Here is a 21,201-nt window from a genome sequence, read left to right as displayed (position 1 = left end):
TCGCAGGGCAAACTAACTATGGAACTGTAGTTACCAAGTTGTAAAGCGGATTTATTAGGCCTACTTCTGAAATATGGTTCTTGAATACACATCGATATATCGCCAATATCAACATGCATTCGCCTTCGGAGTAGTGCAAGTTAGCCGAAGTTAGCAGCAGCGTTACTGTGTACATCATAAACGCTGCTATTTCCTGCTCCAGCACATGCTATCATGATGCCAGACCTCTTGTTTTCGATCGTGTTTGAAACACAGCTACGCTGAAAAGAACAACACATTCCACCACAAATCATCACATTACCTTACCCTTTCGGCTCAGGAGCAGCCTTCAGATGAAATATGAAAAGTGACTTCTGTTCTTCGTTTATTTTCTCACATATGTTGTACAATAAATCAAACCACCAGTGAGAGGCAATGCGTGTGTCTTAGGCCTATTTGATATGAGAGGGCGCCACAAGCCTTTTACACAGACGGACAGTAAAAAATAAAAAAAATAAAAGAGGCCTTTTATTGTCAAGGTAAAAGTCGGTCATTTGGTTCGGTTGCATACTATTTTCTAAATGTCATCATATGGGCATTTATTTCTCCTAAATGTTTTATTTCCTCAGTGTCAGCCAACGCATGGCTATTCAAAGCAGGTTGAATGGCTACATTATTCATATTTGTTTTAAATGGAAAAACTGTAGCAGGTTTGTGAAAAAAGGAACACGGGAAAGTTGACAGAGTTCACGATGCGTCTGACGTAGCCTGGGCCTGGCCTGCTCGACTGTGATGTCACAATGAAATAAATTATCCAAAGTTCTCCTCAGCAATATTTCATTCAGTTGATTGCACATTGATTACAGGGAAGCCCATTTCTGAAAATGGTCTGGTCGAATTGAGACATACCTGATCTATAAAGAATTGTATTCTTTATAGATCAGTGAGATGAGGTAGGTAAATCTCAGCTAGCCATAGCCATTACTGGGAATTATTTATTATAGATAATAATAATAATAATAGAAATAACAACATGTCATTTAGAAAGTGCCTTTCAGTGATAAAAAAGCTTGCTATTTAATATCTAGAAAATGGTGAATTCCAGTGAAAGACTGGTTGCTGAGGAGCAAAGTGCCACACATGATGACGGTAAGGCTTTATACCCCCTTCATTCTGTTTTGTAACACAAAATGTAGCCTACGTGTTGCGATATCAAAATTAATTTGTAACCTGGAACCTAAATTTGTATTGTTCTGTCTGTATAGCAGCTCCGCTAACACCTCCCTCACCCTCTGCGGAGCAAAAGATGGTGAAAGTCCACACCGTGAGGCTGCCTGAGGGTTTGTCAGTCTGTACCTACTTAAAGGACATGGAGAAAGAGTATGTGTCTCATTTTGTCCTACCTGAAATAGTAAAATAATTTTATAATTTAATCTGCAAAAGCACTCAAATGACATATTGTACCTCTTCTGTAGGCAATGGACAGCTATTTCTCAAGGAACCATTGGCCCTGTGAGTGACTACATTTTTTCAAATATGTTACCAAAAATAATTTTACATACCTAGAAATATGATTACAAGGAATAACCAGTGAAATGAAAACGCATAAAATGCAATGTAAATATGTCAAACATGTGTTGATAGGGTAGACATAGTGGTTGCTAAGTTAAATAAAGTGGTTGCTATGAAGGTTGCCATGGTGATTATGTTAGTTGCTTGGGCAGTTGCTAGGTTGACATGACAGTGGTTGTTTGGTTGTTGCTAGGGTGATTGATATGGTTGCTAGGGTGCTGCACCTATGCTGGGTGCTATGTTTACAGTATGGTAGTGGTTGCTAAGGTAATTAAGATTGTTGCTAGGGCTATCACAGTGTTTACTATGCTATTTAAAGTGATTGCCTTTGTGGTTGCTATGTTGACATTATGATAATGGCTGCTAAGTTGACATTATAATGGTGGTTGTCAGGTTGTTGCTTGGCTAAATGAGACAGTTGCCAGGGTGTTGCTAGAGTGATCAGTGATTTTTTTAATGAAGTTTGTACATAAAGTGTTGAGAACAGTGGTGCTAATCTGAGAATGGTTGTCATTGTCATTGTTGTCAATACAATATTTCAATACAATATTTTCAATATTTTCATGCACTGCAATTAGTTTCAGAGGTCAACAGGTCATGCAGAACAACCTGATTTATTGTCCTTGTTCAAAATAGGTTACAAGGGTCGCGGTCCTCAAAGTATGCAAAAGCATAGTACAGGTGGTGTCCTTGAGTGCCATCAAGGTTGTTATTCCAGCTGTTATGAGACTGGCGATACGAGACCCAGAGACTCCACTGGCGTCAGGTGCAGTGGACGAACCTGAAGAGCCTAGCAGTAAGACACCAGTCAGATGTGCGTCATCATCATCATCGTCAATCATGTACATCGAGGATGAAAAAGATGTGATGATTCTTAAGCATGGTAACCTGGTGGATATTGTTCCAAAGAATGACACTAGCAGGCTGCCTTCATGGTGTGTAATTGCCCTCAAAGAGACGCCTGTTGTTGAGTTGTCACCAAAGAGGTAGGTTTATGAAAGAATGTAATAATGTCAGTATATATTATACAAAATATGATACTATGACTTTAATATAGTGTATACAGTGTGATTAAGTGTTTTCCTCTGTCTGGAAGGTCTTGCTCATCTGTTGGAGCTGCTTCATTCAGTGGAATCCTGAAAGCTAATTATGGGATATCCGTGGCGAGCATCCGGAACTCTGTTCAGAAGAATCTGAGCAAATTAGATGGAGTCGGCCCTGCAGCCAACTCGAACCACTTGAACCATGCCATCGTTAGAGAGGTTGTTGACATGGTCAATTTCAACATTGCCAAGGCCTGCAAGATGCCGAATGGCGCCAAGGAGACCAAGAGTCATGAGTTGGTTCACATTGTGACTTCTCTGATTGATGCTCATGCCATTTCTGAGACAGGCACCATTTTGGCTGTGGAGGAAAATGAAGAGCTGGACACAGCCTTAGAGTGCACTACTGGAGAAGCTATGACTGCTGTTATCAGTGCCGCAGAAACATGTTTTGATGGAAACAAGAAGGCAAAGTCACTGCTGGCATCGATGAAAAGTGCTCTTAGAATCTTGACTGACAAAAGCACTTCTGTTGAAGATACTCAGCTATGTCTAATAGAGGAAAAGCCTTCAGTAAGCGATAAAGAGATTGCCAGCCAAAAGGCTAACCAGGCTCACAGAGAGATAGTGCAGAAACTTAGCTGTGAAGACTTCCATAGCCAGGCAACAAAGGCCGTCAGCGACGTTCTCAGTGCTGAGATCCGGCCACAAAGCAGTGCGGTACCAAACGATGGTCTGCCTTCTCCCACCCCATCTGTCCAAAGCACTGCCTCTCTGATTGTTGATGCTTTTGTGGCTGACATCATGTCAGCAGTTAGGGCCACTCAAAGCTCGCCCATGTGTGAGAAAGAGGGGGGATCGGCTGCTCAGGGCAGAGACCGTCCACACTTCCTAAAGAACCAGAGAGTCGTAGTCACCGGAGGGCTTTATCACAAAGTGCGCGCCATGCTTTGGCACTTTTTCAAGAAGCTGAGTGGAACCTCTTCTGTTCACCAGAGTGAGAAAGGGATGGAGAAGAAGTCGGGAGTGATGGAGGATGCTCACAGCTCCCATGACTCTGTGAAAACAGTGCCCTCCGTTGTTAGTGAGTCTGAGCTGAGGCTCCTTGCTCAAAGTGACCAAGCCCTTGCCGCTGTGAGGGTGTGCCATATGACCCAGAACGAGCTGGACTCTTGCACCATAGATGTTTTGAATAATGTGGCTTTTTCATACCTGCCCAAGTATTCACGAGAACGGGTTTTGAATACACCTGTTCAAGAGTTTGTGGACGGCATCCTCTCCGAAATCGACAACTGGTCATCATCCGGCTCATCAACTGACGACACCAAATGTGATGAGCAATTGTCTGGCAGGCCAGCAAGCGCATCTCTTCCATGCCTCTCAAACCTAGGCAGTGAAAAGTGTAAGAGAAGAGCTCTCAAGGCAGCGAGTGATGTGATGCTTACGGCAGTTAGTGGCTGCATTTCTTTGCGCCCATGCTCGTCTGATGGCCCAATGCTCAACAAAGATTTGTCCGAAAATCTGCCAGTGGGCTCCAGATGCCAGCTGGAACATGAACAGACCACTCCAGATGTGAATTCTGCAGCCAAACGCATTGTTGATCAGTTCGTAAATGGCATGAGGACTTGTCTTGAGACCCTGCAGTGTGACAATGGGACTCCAAAAGGAGGTTGTTTCACAGGTGTTTCAACAATTTTCCAAAGTGTGGAAGACACCGTGAGAGAGTTTTTTGCCCATGTATCATGCAAGGGCAAAGGCCAAGTTGAACAGCTTGAGGCCCAATCCCTGTGTTCCGAGGTCTCTGCGCACTGTAAGCGTCAAAGTGAGGGCTGCAATGGCTGTGCAAAAGCAGTGACGCGAAAGATGTTGATGCTCTTCACGGCAAAGTCAGTTCCAGCTGACTCTTCCAGCTCTGCTGTAGTGTCCGTCGCAGATAGCATTATTCTTGAGCTAGAAACCCAACTGGCCTGTTCTGGCACACGTGATTCTGGTGAGTCCAGCCTTGTGAAATCTGAAATGGCAGACAAACTCTCCAGCGATGAGTTCCACGCTACCGTGACTAGGGAAGTGAGCCAGGTGCTGCTTAAATTAGCGCAAAGTTTTACTGGACCTGTGATGTTGGACAACCCCCTAGGCTTCTCTCCTGCCTCTGATTCCGCTTCCATCGCATCCAGCCTCGTGGGAACCGTTCTAGATGGAGTCCGATGCCTGATGAACTCCCCAGCCCAAGATGCTCTGACTCAAGATTTGAAAGTGTGGTCCGCCACACGTGATATGTACGGTCGCTTGCAGTTGAATCTCAGAGATTTCTTTACGAAGCTGTCAAGCCGCCAAAGGAAGGCTGTGCATTCTGCTTCAGCTAAGGAAGCTATCGGCCAAGTCTTGCTTTGCATTCAGGAGGAGCTCGCAAACTCAAGCAAGTTCCAAAGTTCTGACGACAACGTCAAGGAGATAACGGTCGTCATTGATTCACTGATTGAAGATGTTGGGATGGTGGACCGTCACACTGACCTGGACCAGGATAGGCCCCTCTCCTCCTTATCTGGTACCTCAGAAGGAAGCTGGTCAAACTGGAGTGAGGAGAGCCTTCCTGAAGAGTCTGTGGTCATACCAGAGGTCTCCACTGCAGCCCCCATGGCAGCAGACACATTGGTGGCTGTGAACATTGACCTGAGCGATTTGCCTCAAGATGAGGCTTCTGCGTGTGTACCGCACGAAACCGTAGTGAGCGCTGTGAACAGCATCACCTCGACGCTCGGCTTGCAAAATGAGGAGAGCTCGAGCAGGCCGCCCTCTCAGGGTCATCTGACCTCAGTATGGAAGAGATTAGAAAAGGCTCTCTCCCAGGGACATATTCAGTCCTCTCAGGACCTGATTGAGGACGTTTACCAGATTCTCCTGAAGGGTAGACAAACTGTTGCTGCTGCAAAGTCTGCCTCCGACTCTGCTCTTGTTGCCATGAAACAGGCCCAGGATGTACCTCAAGGAGCCATGGTTAGCCAGATCATAGGCATGTTCGCACAGGAGTGTGTGAGGGATTTATTTCTGCCTTGCTTCAAATTGCCCTCTTCATGGAAGTCAGGTGCAAGGGCCCCCCTGAGGTCGGCCGCTGCCTCAGTGTCCTGTCCAGGTGGCCTAAGCTCCATGGCCAGAAACGGAGAGGACCGCGCCGCGGAATCACCATCTCAGATTCTGGCAGAGGTACTGCAGGTTGCTATGAATGCGATGGTCGCTGACGTCATGAATATACTCTCCCTGGCAACGCGTTCGCCCATGGATATGGAAGCTTTTCTGAAGGAGTCTGGTTTACCCGGTTACGATGTTGCCTTCAACACACCAGATTTAGGACTCCTGGACGACAAGAGACGTGCAGACAGTCAGGAAGGTTCTACGGACTACTCCAGCCTTGTGTCTGTGCTCATGATCCGCCTGCTGTCAAAGCTACAAAATGAGGATTCACTCTCTGACGATATGCTGGATCAATGCAGAGAACTTATCAACAAGGTGCTCTCTGAGCTCACAGCAGCACTTGGTGTCTCCAAAACTGACTTTTGCCCTGCTGGTGTGAACATTTGCAAAGTATTCAAAGTTATCTACAATAACCTCCTGAGTGAATATGGATCAAAGAACAGTGTCCTGTTGGCCTTGGAGATAAAGGACCCCTCAGTAGAGAAGATTGTTGTGAGATCTTTGATCAGCGAGATTACGACTGATGTGACAAATGATAATGACGCTACACCTAAGAAAGACGAGAGAGGGAGTGGATGCTTTCAGTTCCTTCCAAATATGAAGAAGATTAAGTCTTGCCTGAAGGTAAAATTGACCTTTTTACATTATGTTAAAACACTGTTATGATATGCCACACGCTCAAGATTTGTATAAATAATGATTGACTGCTCTGCCTCTCCGATGATCAGAGAAACAAGTCAGGCAGCCAAAGAAAGGCCAACACAGATGGAGCCACAGCAATCAGCATCACTGACAATATTGCCGGTAAGTGTACATTACACACACAGGCTTGTGTCCAAGTGGGAGCACCACATGTCCAAAATGTGAATCTATTCTAATTCATAAATTAATATTTTGTATTTTGTGATCGAAGTAGTAATCTTTTTTTAAATCAGAAATTCATAAATTCATCAAGTCACCTTTTCCAACCTGCCTCTTGTTCAGTTTCCCCAGAGTCCTTTGCCTGTTCGGTCTCATTGGATGAGGAGCCATGCATCCCCATTGGCTCACCTGAGAAGGGACGCTCTCTCTTCACCCGCATCAGATCTTTCTTTAAGAGGAGGTCTTCTGCGGTCTCGCCAGTGTAGCTCAAGTAACAACTTGAATGGCCTCAGCTGTGGCGCAACTGGCTGGGGCACCTGCACTGTACGCCGGTGACCTGGGTTCGATTCCCGCCCTGCGGTCCTTTCCGGATATCACCCCTGCTCTCTCTCCCATTCACTTCCTGTCACCCTTCACTTCAAAAGGCCCCAAAATCTTTAATCTAAATTTAACTTTTTGAACCTCTGTTATTTTTTGCTCCTGTGCGTCCCCATTGGCTCACCTGAGAAGAGATGTTCTCTCTTCACCCGCATCAGATCTTTCTTTAAGAGGAGGTCCTCTGCGGTCTCGCCAGTGCAGCACAAGTAACAACTTGAACCAACCAAACGGAAAAACTTGAATTTGAATTTATTCTTTTAGAACCTCTGCTATTTTTTGCTCCTGTGCGGCCCCATTGGATGAGGAGCCATGCTCCGCCTCTGGCTCTCCTGAGAGGAGATGCTCTCTCTTCACCCGCATCTTTAAGAGGAGGTCCCATGTGGTCTTACCAGTGCAGCTCAAATAGACCAACAAAAAACTTGAATTTGATTTTATTCTTTTACTTTTTGAACCTCTGTTATTTTTTGCTCCTGTGCGGCCCCATTGGCTCACCTGAGAAGAGATGCTCTCTCTTCACCTGAATCAGATCTTTCTTTAAGAGGAGGTCCTCTGCGGTCTCGCCAGTGCAGCACAAGTAACAACTTGAACCAACCAAACGGAAAAACTTGAATCTATATTTATTCTTTTACTTTTTGAACCTCTGTTATTTTTTGCTCCTGTGCGGCCCCATTGGATGAGGAGCCAGCGGTCTCGCCAGTGCAGCTCAAGTAGCAACTTGAACCAACCAAACGGAAAAACTTGAATTTAAATGTATTCTTTTACTTACTTTGATAGTAGATATTGACAGGAAGTGAATGGAAGGGAGAGCAGGGGTAGGAACCAGAAAGGAACATGGGCCAGGAATTGAACCCGGGTCACCAGCATGCAGTGCAGGTGCCCCAGCCAGTTGTGCCACAGCTGGGGCCCTACATCTGATCTCTCTTTCTTTAAGACGAGTTCCCATGTGGTCTCGCCAGTGCAGCTCAACTAGACAGAAAAACCCTTGAATTTTAATGTATTCTTTTACTTTTTGAACCTTCTCAAGAGGACAAATTAAGTCAATAAAACTCAATTAACTATTCATGCATTCAACTGTGTCTCGTTGTCTTTTTTTTCTGAAGTTCAAGTAGAAGTTTAAGCAAGTTAAGTCAAGTCAAGTTTATTTATATAGCGCATTTCATACACAGAGGTCATTCAATGTGCTTTACATAAACAAAAACCAAACAGTAATAGCAGATGTGCAGTGTCATGTTTAAGTAAGTAGCCTAATGTAATGTAATATTTATTCATAAAGCACATTTACAACAGTTCACACTGACCAAAGTGCTGTACATAGTATAATAAAAAAGGTAAAGAAATAAAATGAAATAATATACAATAAAATGAAATAAAATAATAATTAAAGTACATAAGGAACAATACTGAATAAAAATTACACATAAAACACAAAAACATCAAATTAAGGGGGAGAGAAAGCAAGGGTGTAAAGGTGGGTTTTGAGCCTTGATTTAAAAGTGGAAATGAAGGGGGCATCATCACGTATTTGTGGTGGCCGCAACAGCAAAGGCCCAGACAGCTTTTTGTTATAATCGGGAGTGGTGGATATGTAGAAGACCCTAGGCTAATTGTAGGAATTATGCAAAATGTGAATTAGTTTTACTAGGGTACATGATAAACTAGCAAATATAATATAGGCCTAAATTAGATACATCATCATTTCATAAACGTTTATAAAATAAAGATACGATAGCCTACGATAAAAGTTTGTAATTTAATAGAAATATAGGCTATGACCTATACGCCTATGGTAGGCCCAGAAAGATGCACGAATGTCCCGTTTAGGAGCAATTTCCTCTTCGCTAGGAAGTTATGTTGCACAGCGTTTGGGAAAGACTGGCCATCATATCGCATAGATATATATATATATATATATATATATGATCATATCGCAGCGAAGTATATGAGTAACTGGGAAGGAACGCCCACTTGTCAAACAGTCATCTCGCAGAAAAAAACGTGGACGCTGGAAGTTGACACAGAGTGGACAGAGTGCGTCCCCCATCTGTTGGATAATAGACTGCGCGTTCTGTTGCGATAGACATGACGCTGAACGTGAAGTCCGTGTCTGAATGGCAAGAACCAAGATTATTGAAAGTGTTATCAGCAGTATTCTATGCTCTAAGCTCCTTTTTAATAATCGTTGTAAATAAGATTGTCTTGACGAACTACAGGTACGTCTGTTTCACTTTCTGATCCCGTTTCCCTCTTCTCCGAGGTTTAGCATAACTTCAGTAGTCTTTTCAAGCTTTTCAAGGCAACCTCATGTAGGTGACTAGTTGTCGGTAGAAAAGAGAAACTTCGAATGCATTTTGAGCCTGCTGCGTGTCACTGAAGAACATGTTTTGCTAGTCATATCTCGTTGCATTAATGTTGGCTACTTTAGCGCTTCTGTTAACGTAACGTCTCTCTCTCTCTCTCTCTCTCTCTCTCTCTCTCTCTCTCTCTCTCTCTCTCTCTCTCTCTCTCCTCTCTCCCTCTCCCTCTCCCTCTCCCTCAGATTCCCCTCATACATGTTCCTTGGAATTGGACAGGTCAGTCTTGTCGATTGTGTGTTGATTTAGATAATCTAGTGAGGATAGGTGAAACCTTTGTGAATTGTCTGAATTATTTTCAGATGGCGATGACCATTATTATTCTGTATGCCGGTAAAGCTCTCCACTTCATTCATTTCCAAGGTTTGGACAAAAGTATATTTAAGAAGGTAATTAACAGTAGCCTACATTTTGGGGTCAGTGTGATGTGCTGGCCCCGTGTTTATGTTTGCTTGTGTAGGCCTATATGATATAACAATTTCAAGGCTTGGACTATGCACGAATATACAGTAGCCTATATCTGCTGTTGATGAATGCCTGTTGTGATGAACGCCTTAAAGTAATATGCATGCAAAACTAACATGCTTGAAGAAAATCTTGCTTGTTCACATAGATATTTCCTCTTCCCCTGCTGTACATGGGGAATCACCTTACAGGCCTGGCAAGCACTAAGAAATTAAGGTACACCACAAGGCCTGTTGACTTTTGATTTAAATGTTTTTTTGTTGCCACACCAACACCAACCATCTCCATCTTCCGTCCCATATGCATCTGTCCTGTTGCTCTACGCTCTTTGCATTCTGTCTGTGCCATAATTCCCATGTCTAGTCATCTTTCATCCTTCATAAAGTCACTTTATTGTTCCTACATTACGTTTACAGCCCTTAAGCCACCATCCCCCTTTTTTCTGTTTCACAGTTTACCCATGTTCACAGTACTAAGAAAATTCACAATACTGATGACCATGGTTCTGGAATCCATAATACTAAGGTGTGTCCATTTGTTTAGTATTAGGAAGGAGTATTAGTAATCTTTATGTATAGAGCAAGCAAGGCAGTAACAGTTATGCATTTAATAGCCTAAAACAATTAAATGTGTAAAGCAGTAGTAGCTTGTTGAACCTCTTGGTAGGTTTATTATTTGTGTGTGTAGGTTTCAGTTTTGAGTGTGTTTCTTCTCCTCCATAGGAAAACATTTCCCAAGAGTTTGGTGTCTAGTGTATTTGCCATAGTCTTTGGAGCTGTGGTGGCAGCAGGGTGAGTTTGTGTGTACAGTGTGTGTGTGTGTGTGTGTGTGTGTGTGTGTGTGTGTGTGTGTGTGTGTGTGTGTGTGTGTGTGTGTGTGTGTGTGTGTGTGTGTGTGAGAGTGAGTGTTGGGATGTGTGTGTGTGTGTGTGTGTGTGTGTGTGTGGGCGTATGTGTGTGTTTTTCATGGTCTCTCCCAGTCTCCCAAGAGCATGAGATGACTGATGTATGAGATCACTGAGCTGTGTCACAGTTGACCTTAGAGGCGGTGTCTCCAGTCTTCAGCGGACTTATTTAGATAAATAAACTGCATTTTGTTCCATCCTGTTTAAACTCCTTTCCCTTTACAGTTAAGCTCACATACAGTTTGAAGAAGCTTATTCCAAAACCTTCTTAGGAGCACATTACATTTAATTGACCATGATCAATGAGAGTTCAACTCTCTTAACTCATAACAAGAGAAGCTAACTTAGAGGCAAACATTTTCTTGCACAACATTGTTGAAAGGGCCCACCCAGTTTCGTCACAATTCCATAGACATTTACATTTTTCTCCCTTGGCTGACACTATTATGTAAGTGCATGACTGTCTTGCCATGGAAAGTTGACAGCACAACTTACTGTACTGTACAACTTACTTAACTATTAGCCACTGCTTACACATTGATTTTGCAAAATTTCTTCAGCTATGAGGTTAGCTGCAATTATGGCATTCATATGGTTTTGTTTCTTTTAGCTTGCAAAAAACACTGTCCTGCAGTGTATACATAATGTGGCTAATACGCAGGAAGTGGTAATGCCAATGAAAGTCACATGACAACATGTTCACTCTGGACTAATGCAGCTTTGTATCAGTGTCGACCAAACTCTCAATTTATTCATCCAAGGTCAGTTGTTTTAGATTGTGTTATGGTCTCTTAAGCCACAGAATGTTTTCTTTCCTATTATCTCACTGTAGCTCTGATCTAGCCTTTGATGCAGAGGGATATGCTTTCATTCTGCTCAACGATGTCTTCACAGCTTCCAGTGGTGTCTACACCAAGAAGAAACTGGGCTCTGAGGTGTGCTTCATTTCCTCATTTCATTAATTACATTGCACAGCTTGTCTTAAGAATCCTTTGAATTTGGATAGGGCTCTTCCCTAAACTGGCATTAGTCTGGAAGAAACGTAGTCTGGCTATCACCATACTAAGCTCAATATTTTAGTATGGGGAGGCTGCGCTTTGTTTCTACTGCACAAGAGGCGTGACCAATGGGCATGGTTCAAATGACTCCATACGCTTGGATAGTCCTTCAACCAATCAGACCAACGATCCGGTGCGTCTTTTGGATAAGCTAGTTTCTGATTGGAGTCAAAGATTCTGGCGGGGAACAGAGGAGAGATATGCAGGTTTCCAACTTTACTTGAGCTGCCGGGCGAAATCTAAATTTGCCGGAAGTTCAGGCAGGGTTCACCCAGCCTAGAAGAAATGACAATAGTGAATTTAAAGCATTAAAAGATATTCCAGTGCAACCAGCTCCATGCAATTGGCTATAACATACTTTTGTAAGATATAATCAAGTTTACTAATCCACTATAGCAATGTCACAACAGTTATACACTTTGTTTTCACATAATAATTCTATTCTAGTTTCTCTGTCTGTAATATGCTTGATTTGCCATGAGAAATAGGGGGTTTGACATGTAGTAAGAAGCAGGCCACATTTCTGCATTCAGACTTTCAGTTAATCTGTGTTGTCGTAAATAATACTGGTACCTGCCAGTTCTTTTGTCCCTAGATTTGAACCTACTGACCTGCACAGTGATTATCAATGTGTAAACATTTCACAATGTCCCTTTTTAGTCTGCCTGTGTTCATGCTTTTGCATGTAAAAAGTAAAGACTGCAGGGGAAAGGTTGTTGAACTTGAACCCCCAATAAAGAGCATGTTATCTTTTCAAAAGAAATAGATCGACATCTTCTATCATAACCTGCCTTTAATTGTTTCTGAAAAGAGAAGAATTTCTGATATATTCAGTTATACACATTAGTCCACTACATTTACAGTAGTCTTCTTCAAGAGAAATGCTGCCAGCTGTGTTCTAAAACATCTGACCTGCAATTGTGAATGGAGGTTCTTTCAGTATATTTGTAGAATATATTTGATTGTGTCTGTTTGTAGGAAAAGAAACCATGTCTCTCTCTCTGTAGGGTCTGGGTAAATATGGAGTGCTTTTCTACAACGCACTAATAATTATCCTCCCAACACTGTTACTGAGTGGATACACTGGAGACTTGCAGAAGGTATGTGTGGGACAGTGAAAGTACATCTGTTGTTTTGTTGGACATATTTTTGTATGTGCCATCAAAATAAATCGTTTTAGTTGAGCCATTTGTAATGATCCCCGTCCCCTACGTCCTTTCATGCCCATAATCGTACGGAATCGGAAACTTAAATTCAGTCTGAACCTGTTTTAGTTTATTACAGACTAAGTTATCTTTGGCCATATGGCCCTGATCTGGAACCGCCCTGCCATTCAGGGGGCCTGAACAGCATTAGTACATCGTAGGCACAGGAGGGTTTTAGCTGGTGAGATCAGCTGATTTAGGCATGTGCTTGACTCTGTGGTCTGCCTGAATTAACGCTATGCTCAATTTCAAATTAATCTTTCTTTTTTCTCTAGCCCGAATGAACCCCGCCCACAGAAGGCCTACTGCAGGAAATTAGGTCTAGAGAAGCTCCATTTAGATGTCTAGATGCCTGGTCCTGTTCAATCAAATAGTTTAGGCAGGCTTTATACGATCATGGACAGATGAGCAATAAGTCACCTGTCACCTGAGTGCACTTGAGTTGACAAAATGCCCACCACTTGAGAAGCTTATCATAATCTGTTAACAAGATGACGATAGTGCACCAACTTTAAAAGACGAGCAGAAAATGGCGATTAATGCATTTGACAATTTTGTGGGCTGGGAAAATTTGGGCTAGTTTCCAAGCCATGTTGAGATACGCCCCATAATCAAATCCAAATGATTTGGCTGTAGCAGACAGCCCGTATTTTCCCTTTATTCCAATGTTTCATTTAACATGCTTCATTTTCGTCAGACAAAGCAAAGAAGTTTCATCACATTTTGTAGAGCAAATATGATAACGGTTGTGAGTGTGACTGCCTTTTCTGACCTTAAAAACGTGTCTGTGTTATGTTGCTGTGACACTGTGGAGAGGTCGTATATTTCTTGATGGTTTGTCTCTTGCCAGGCTGTGGCGTTTGAAGACTGGTACAGCCTTACATTCATTGTTTGCTTCCTGATGTCCTCTATCATGGGGTGAGCCCTTTCAAGCCACATGCTGAGTCATTGTTATTGTTAAATGCAGTACATTTGTATCATTACACACATATGTATAAGTCTGACAGGACAGTTATATGAGATTTCCTGATTGATTTGAATGCAAGTTAGAATCTGAGCCACGCCCTGGTGGCACTGCTGACAGTACATGGGACTTTACAGCAGCAGAAAAGGGCAGTGAGGCTTTGCTGTCTGCTAACATCTGACACAGTGGTCTGTGCTCCATGTTTGCTTTGCAGATTCATTCTGATGTATTCAATCGTGTTGTGCAGCCACTACAACAGTGCTCTCACCACAGCAGTGGTTGGGGCCATTAAGGTACATGGTGAAATTACATGGTAAAATCCGTACTCTTGTATTTCAGTGATTTTACTTGTGCATAGAATGGAAAATATTGCAATCAGATGGAATTAAATCTTGGGACCGTTTTAAGACACAAAGAACAGTGATTAAGTGTTTTGGGATGTGTATACTTGAAACAAAACAAACAGAACATGTTTTATAGTGTTTTTAGAGGAGTTACAGTTGATTTATTTCTGAAGAATGAATAGCATAGCAACAAAACCAAACTGAGATAAGGGTATATCCCCCTCTAGAATTGTGATCCAGCATGACTCTCCCATTTAGAATGTTGGAGTGGCTTACATTGGCATGTTTGTTGGAGGTGACTACCTGTTTTCATGGCTCAATTTCATTGGGTTGAATATCTGGTAAGTTTTTCTAAATATTATTTTCTTAAACTTCATTCAACAAAACATTATGAATATTTTTTTTGTTTGTTCTCATCTGTATCTTAAAGGAATATTTCGGTATTTTACACTTTAAGCCAGTTTTCTGTATTGCCTGTAGCATGAAAATGAGTGTTTGACACCGAAATCTCGACGATTGAGCCTGTTTGTGAAATTTGGCAGCTTTAAAATGGAGCTCTGTATGGCTTTAACATTGCTCGCTTTGTGCATGGACTATTCTGTCCTTAAAACACCCCTAAACGTTCGTTTTTAAAAATGTGCAGCTCACCGAGTGGTTACTGGTCTTCAACGATCTTCTGTAGCAAGTTTAGCAGCTAAATACAGCTTCTGTCATCTTTTATCAGGGATTTTCGAAATCCCGGAAGTAGCCTACTCTTTCAGATACCTCACAACCGTGTGTGCCTAATATAACACAACAGAATTTGAATTTCACTGCGAAACTTGCTATAGAAGATCGCATGCTAGGCAATACAGAAAACGGGCTTAAAGTGTAAAATACCGAGCTATCGTGTTTCAATAGATCCTCACATAGATCAGATCACAGGCAGCACACATAAGTCTCCACTAAGAACACAGTGGTGATCTCTTGCTTGCTTGCTTGCAGTATGGCAGGTGGGCTGGTGTACTCCTACCTGACATTCCACAGCCACAGCTCAGCTGATCCCATGCCCAGTCCAACAGAAGACAAAGTTCGGGTTCAAGTACAGGAAGAGGCCAGTGACAGCAGGCTAAGGAGGAGTGGATCTCTCAATGCCTGCTGACCTATGAATGATCTCTCTCTCTCTCTCTCTCTCTCTCTCTCTCTCTCTCTCTCTCTCTCCACCACAGCCCTCACCCATGGAGTATTTATTTTATAAGAGCACATGTGTATGACTTTTTACACAGATAATGTTCGTTTATATGAATTACAGCTAAAACACTACTTGGTTAAATGATATGCCCATCCATGTAATAAATGTTTAAAATATAATGCAACCTGAGCCGTGATTTCATTGAGTAGGCCTACTGTGCGAAATGTGATCAACTACACAGGTTTATTTGAACACAAATACATTTGCAAAGTGCCCCTGGTTCTGGTTAATGACAGCAGGTGCCACAAGTTTAAACGTCTAATGCCAACAACCGTATGTAGGGATGTGCTTGGTGAAGGATGTATAAAACATTTAAACTGTTTGGAACAGTTTATGATTACTATCCTGTTTATCACAGAGACCCAGAGAGTTGCTAGACATAAAACTCCACTGGGACACATACAGGCACAAGCACCCAACCTTTTGCTTCTATTGCTTCCCTTGCTTAGCCCACTCTGCTGCTGGAGCTGATAAACTCCTGTTAGAGGTAGAATATAAATAGGCCTATACTGTAGGTATCACTGCAGCAACTTGAGCTGGGTAGAACCAATAGCTTTTTTTTCATACTGATAGTACTTGGTGACCTCAAGAAACCGATCTATGTGAAAAATAGCTGGAATTCTCCTGTAACCAGCTCCTACATTTACTACCTCACTACAATTTGATGATTAGATCAACTGTTTTATTAGATACGTAAACTGTGTAGAACACATCTGATTAGTTCAGGGATATACATCTAGGCCTACTGATGATGTAATGATAAAATAGACATTCACAAGGAATATTAAGCCATTGTTCATCTGACATCCAATGTTACTGTGCAATTCATAAGACTGTGAGAATACATTTACACCATCTACAAATCAGTCACACTCAAAATCAGAATTAGATATAATATTTAATGAGAAGCAACAGGCACTAACTAGTACTATGTGTTGCCAAAAAGAGGGTAGAAAAAAATTCATTTACATTGTCTGGTCCACACAGTAAGAGCCTTCTCTGCTTAAAACACAACAAAAATTACCAGGACCTACACATATTACATTCTGTCATCAAAAAAATGATGTAAGCACTTCCTAAATAATTCCGTTTCTTTCTATCTCAAAGTGATTCTGATATATTAACTTTAGTTTAAATGTCAAAAAAGATTAAAATCATTTTATCTTTACTTAAGCTTTAGATAGACTTCATTTGGTGTTGATTGCCAATACAAAGGGTTTTCCAGTATTAACACAAACTAACATCTCCGCTGGCTCTCTGTTTCTGCTGCATGCTAGTTTTGTTGACTTTTTCCCAAACGTGGAGCTGATTCCTGGAGGCCTGTCATGTAGTGTTGCAGGGAGAGGGACTGGAAAGAGCACGAGAGGATGCTGGTCTGGTGAAACCCTCGGTTGTTGAAGTCACAGATAAGTGCCATTTCTTCACACAGCAGTAGATGATTTTCAGGGTGACTTTGCAATCAGTTCAGTGAGAGACAGAGAGCCGCCAGGACGAGGTGGTGGTTAAAAAAAGCACCAGTACCTCACAATCCTCAGTCCAGCAACCACTCGTTGCCACTTCCTGGGGCAAATTGAATGATCTACCAATAAGGGCTTCAGGCAGGTAGCCGTTCTGAGCGTGGTATAGGGATTAGGGATACTCATCTATGTTATGGTAGGTTGGGAGGGGTAAGACTTGCAAAACATATCTTCTAACCACAGCTGTCCCGGTGAGCAACCAAAACAAAAAAATCCCTGCTGACTTTCCTTATTAATGTAAAGGCCTGAATCTGACATCTCAAGCTGAAAAAAGGTGGGGCGTCATGAGAGTGTTAAATAATAATTAAAAACAAACCAAAATAAGTGCACTGAAAAGATGTGTGTCCATTAAGAGATTGATTGATTTCTGTAAGCTAGCTAGCTTTTAATATAAAAGACAGTAGCCAATCTGGGACTCTCCTGGATCGCCATTTTGTTTCCTCCTCTCCATTACCACCACCTGTACGGACTCTCAACATGAATTTACCATCAAAAGTGGCCACTAGTCTTCCTACTGACATCTGAACACGCCCTGTATTTCTTTCCACGCAAAATCATGTATGTACACACACAAATACACTTTGCACACTGTCAGACCGCTAAAACACAGAACAAAACGATTCAAAACAAAGCACAAAAACTCGTTACAACAAAAAGTGCAAAATAACACAAACACACCAACCAAAACATGTTTTCCTCTCTCTTCCTACTCCCTCTCTCTCTCACTCTTTGAAAAACGGCAGAGAACATTCTTCATATAATGATAACAATAATGACATCTACCGTCATAGCAGCTCTAAAATACGAGTACAACTGGAAGCGGAAATAAGGTGCTTTTAGCTTAGGTTCCACCCTTGGGTGGGGCGAGTGTACAGGGTACGTTGGGGACTCATGGAGACAGGTTGTTGGCCAGCTCGATGAGGGCCAGTGCCCCATGCAGACGCTCTCGTTGCTCCTGAAGACGGCGCCTAGCTGCCCCACCAGAGCTGGACTTCTCTTCCTCTGGAGGGGTCTCTTCCTCCTCGTCATCTGACTGCAGAAATTCCAGAGGGTCTTGCTGTTCCTGGTCCTCCAAGGCCCCTTTCCCACCTGGTTTGCCCTTGGTGGGTGGGGGGACACGCTGTTCACGGGTCTGCCAATATCTGAGAAATGGTAGAGAGAGGCTTTATTACATGTGTAACAACCTTCAACATTAGCATTGAACTGAAAGGTAAGCACTGACCTCAAATTTGTGAGTGCATCTGATATGTCTGAACATTGGAAACTAGGGCCTTAGTTTCCATTTATGGCAATGAGCTGAGCAACAAGCAAAGTCTGCCACACATTAACTAACTAAGGCTAACTAATTTAATAACATCACATCATCATTGTAATCATTTATATTTATAGCCTGAGGAAGATCCTAAGTGTTGGTCAGTGTAATACTCCCTCACACCACGAGATTCCTTTCTCTTCATCATTATTCATTTGGCTAGCGCTTTTATCCAAAAAGTCTCCCAGGGGGAACTCAGGAGTCATGCTCAAGGGCACAAACCGTGATAGGAATTATTGGCAAAATAATTTGCTCCTTGCTTTCCTTGTTGCCTGTCAATGAAATTGAGCTCCTGGTGTCACTCACATTGCACTTGCCTCAAGTGTGTATGTGAGTATACAGAGATATGTGCACTCACTTGGCTAGCCACTCTGCAACAGCCTTGTTGTCCACGCTTTGGGCCTCCCCTGGACTCATGGTTGGTTCTTCTCTCTTGAGGCGGGCATATGGGTGTTTGGGGCAGTGGCGGTTGGCATGGGTGAAGCGACTACCACAGCCTGGACAAGAGGATGAATACATTCAGACACTCAGTACACATTCATCACTGAATAAATCACATCAAAGGCAAACAGGTGTAGTGGCCCTCACCTTTCTCTGAGCAGACAAATGGCTTCTCTCCTGTATGAAGGCGCTGGTGTGTCTTCAGCTGACCACTCTGGACAAAAGCCTTTCCACAACCCGGGTAGTCACAGAGGTAAGGTCTCTCCCCTGAAGGACAAAGATTCACATACGTTATGATGAGAAGGGGTTATTAAATTCTCATGAAAAAGCCTTTAGTGTTTTACAAACCCCACTAAGCTATTACTTTGTTTTGAATAACACCGTACAGGCAACACAATTGGGTTTTATATTAAGCACTGTAAGATGTTTTAACCATACTTTCCACAAAGGTGTGCTGTTGCTCACCTGTGTGCGTACGCTTGTGGGCCTGTAGTGATTTCTCCCGGGGGAACACACGGTGGCAGATGTTGCAGCGGATTCTGCTAGAGGAGTTTTCGCCCTCTGAGATCAGCTCGCGTACCGTGTCAGCGCGCGGACGGCCACGGCGCATTCCATCCTGAGAATAACAACGTTTTAAGTATGAGCAAGAATGTATGACTCTAACTACTAGTAACTAAGCAATAAATAGGCTCTCTGTCAGCTATATGCACAACGGCTTTTTCAACCCAAAGAAACGACCAGTAAAGACAGTTGAAATTGAAAATGCATTATAATTATAGGCCTGTAATTATATTGTTACTACACAACTGATAAAACCATGTCATATTTGTACATCGTAATAAATCAAGTATACACTCCAAAGAAGGATACACTCGGCATCACTATTATCTTTGAGACGTTCTAAAAAAAAAAATAGATTAGTGCCGAACATTTCCGGTTGGGATTTTGGCGCGCGCAGAAACGTCATGCGAGGACAGCTGCTACAGTAGGAAGTAAGAGGGGTTTAAAATCCACCTTGTTCATATGAACACGTTTCCTCTATATGCATAAACATATAGTTATGAAAATGCATACGTATATAGAGACCTATAAACCTCATAACAAAGTCTAAACCTCATAATAAAGTCTAAAGCACTTTAAAACACTGATCCAGCATTAGAAATGACTTATGGAGGAAGCCTTTATTTCCCGCACTTCTGTACTTTTGGCCTAGGCACTAATCACTATACAGCCCAGACATAGCCTATCAGATTATGTTAGCCCATTCATTAAAAAACTTGGGCTACGATGTAGGTCTACGTCTTAAATAAATTTGCTCTTCGCTGTCTCTTTGTCGTTTGATATTGAATAGCCTATGTAAACAATAATAACTTAGTCTATATGAAAATGTTATTTTAAGAGTAAGTCTGACAATAATGTCTGCGATTAGACTACAGTGTTACTGAATTTGTCAGTGTACCATAAATGTAAAACCCACCTTGATGTGATCAGGACAAGCAGCGTGGTCAGTCTCGCCTGTGGAGCCACTTCGGGTAGGCGAGGCGGGCCCGGCCCCTGAACCGGGGCTGAGGGTAACGTTATGCGCGTTCTCTCCCCATTTCCATGGGTATACCATAAAGTCGCTGAAACCTGGACTTGTTGGCATGAGCGAGTCAGTCTTGGGTTTGATCGGGGTGGTCTTGATGACAGACACCAGCACTCGTTTTGGTGAATCGTTGCAAAAAATCACTTGAGGAGAATTACTCTCTGCCATCGTGGCAATCACTTCCTTTACTTCCCTATTAAAATGAAGTAAATTCAGCTTTAAAATAGCCTACGCTAATGGAAAAATAGTTCTACTTAAAAGGTTACAAGTTAACTCTGGCAAAATTCACGCCCTCCGAAAAGTCTTCTCCATCCACACAAGACGAATAGCGAAGTATTCCTTAAATCCTTGATCAGTTTCACAAAAATCATTCATTTCCAGAATTAAGTAAAAGTGCTCAATGTCTCGGGGTTTTCCTAAATGCTAGATAATAACATTATTTTCCAACATTCCGAATTCTATCTCGACTGTTCTCCCTCTTCTGTCGAATGAACACTTGTCCGCCGGATACTGAACCACTTTTCCCGCGTTACAAATCGCGCTCGGGCGGTCTGTTCAGCGAATCAACCGCGAGAATGTTAAAGAACACCCCTTCTCTGCAGCGGAAAGAACCTATTAAATGTGCGTTTTGTGATACACAGTAACCAATAACCAAGGGGGCAGGCATATTCCCGGAAGTAGAAACACGAAATGAGCTGGTGATCAACACTCTGCTAACTCCCTTGGACGGCCATAGATTTCAGATTTTTTTGCGATCCCATAACTTCATGTAACATGTGCCCTTTGTCTCCCTTATAGCTTC

General features: G+C 42.5%; 3 protein-coding genes and 1 long non-coding RNA gene across 4 annotated transcripts; 3 read left to right on the top strand and 1 right to left on the bottom strand.

The window, feature by feature from the left end:
• The first annotated feature begins 1,243 nt into the window (after nucleotides 1-1,243).
• On the top strand, nucleotides 1,244-2,332 carry LOC134089660 (uncharacterized). The gene is made up of 3 exons (XR_009940103.1): nucleotides 1,244-1,359; nucleotides 1,455-1,491; nucleotides 2,188-2,332. It is a non-coding gene; the product is annotated as an uncharacterized LOC134089660 (long non-coding RNA).
• Nucleotides 2,333-4,756: 2,424 nt separating this feature from the next.
• On the top strand, nucleotides 4,757-7,689 carry LOC134089259 (uncharacterized). The gene is made up of 3 exons (XM_062543661.1): nucleotides 4,757-6,407; nucleotides 6,512-6,587; nucleotides 6,768-7,689. Exons 1-3 carry the CDS (start codon nucleotides 4,806-4,808, stop codon nucleotides 6,908-6,910), a joined length of 1,821 nt encoding a protein of 606 aa, XP_062399645.1. The 5' UTR covers nucleotides 4,757-4,805; the 3' UTR covers nucleotides 6,911-7,689.
• A 1,331-nt stretch (nucleotides 7,690-9,020) lies between these two features.
• slc35d2 (solute carrier family 35 member D2) lies at nucleotides 9,021-15,663 on the top strand. The gene is made up of 12 exons (XM_062543663.1): nucleotides 9,021-9,232; nucleotides 9,559-9,592; nucleotides 9,676-9,762; nucleotides 9,987-10,054; nucleotides 10,292-10,363; nucleotides 10,561-10,629; nucleotides 11,575-11,677; nucleotides 12,808-12,900; nucleotides 13,856-13,923; nucleotides 14,184-14,262; nucleotides 14,572-14,654; nucleotides 15,298-15,663. Exons 1-12 carry the CDS (start codon nucleotides 9,102-9,104, stop codon nucleotides 15,452-15,454), a joined length of 1,044 nt encoding a protein of 347 aa, XP_062399647.1. The 5' UTR covers nucleotides 9,021-9,101; the 3' UTR covers nucleotides 15,455-15,663.
• A 760-nt stretch (nucleotides 15,664-16,423) lies between these two features.
• On the bottom strand, nucleotides 16,424-20,974 carry znf367 (zinc finger protein 367). Its single transcript, XM_062543660.1, has 5 exons — nucleotides 20,292-20,974; nucleotides 19,280-19,430; nucleotides 18,962-19,081; nucleotides 18,732-18,870; nucleotides 16,424-18,203 (listed from the first exon to the last, which is right to left on the bottom strand). The coding sequence occupies exons 1-5, from the start codon at nucleotides 20,565-20,567 to the stop codon at nucleotides 17,951-17,953; spliced, it is 939 nt and encodes a 312-aa protein (XP_062399644.1). The 5' UTR covers nucleotides 20,568-20,974; the 3' UTR covers nucleotides 16,424-17,950.
• Nucleotides 20,975-21,201: the final 227 nt, after the last annotated feature.

Source organism: Sardina pilchardus, chromosome 8, assembly GCF_963854185.1.
Source record: "Sardina pilchardus chromosome 8, fSarPil1.1, whole genome shotgun sequence".
NCBI classification, from domain to species: Eukaryota; Metazoa; Chordata; class Actinopteri; order Clupeiformes; family Clupeidae; genus Sardina; species Sardina pilchardus.
The sequence above is the reverse complement of the archived record's forward strand: the minus strand, read 5'-3'. Positions and strand labels throughout refer to the sequence as shown.

What these genes read in the sequence shown, in the direction of transcription:
- LOC134089259 (XM_062543661.1), top strand. Translation starts at nt 4,806, where the DNA reads ATGAACTCCCCAGCCCAAGATGCTCTGACTCAAGATTTGAAAGTGTGG. An exon ending in AGATTAAGTCTTGCCTGAAG is followed by an intron (nt 6,408 to 6,511) that starts GTAAAATTGACC and finishes TCCGATGATCAG; the next exon opens with AGAAACAAGTCAGGCAGCCA. An exon ending in CATCACTGACAATATTGCCG is followed by an intron (nt 6,588 to 6,767) that starts GTAAGTGTACAT and finishes CCTCTTGTTCAG; the next exon opens with TTTCCCCAGAGTCCTTTGCC.
- slc35d2 (XM_062543663.1), top strand. Translation starts at nt 9,102, where the DNA reads ATGACGCTGAACGTGAAGTCCGTGTCTGAATGGCAAGAACCAAGATTA. An exon ending in ACACTGGAGACTTGCAGAAG is followed by an intron (nt 12,901 to 13,855) that starts GTATGTGTGGGA and finishes GTCTCTTGCCAG; the next exon opens with GCTGTGGCGTTTGAAGACTG. An exon ending in CTGATGTCCTCTATCATGGG is followed by an intron (nt 13,924 to 14,183) that starts GTGAGCCCTTTC and finishes TTTGCTTTGCAG; the next exon opens with ATTCATTCTGATGTATTCAA.
- znf367 (XM_062543660.1), bottom strand. Translation starts at nt 20,567, where the DNA reads ATGGCAGAGAGTAATTCTCCTCAAGTGATTTTTTGCAACGATTCACCA. An exon ending in CCACAAGCGTACGCACACAG is followed by an intron (nt 19,082 to 19,279) that starts GTGAGCAACAGC and finishes TTTGTCCTTCAG; the next exon opens with GGGAGAGACCTTACCTCTGT. An exon ending in ATTTGTCTGCTCAGAGAAAG is followed by an intron (nt 18,871 to 18,961) that starts GTGAGGGCCACT and finishes CCTCTTGTCCAG; the next exon opens with GCTGTGGTAGTCGCTTCACC.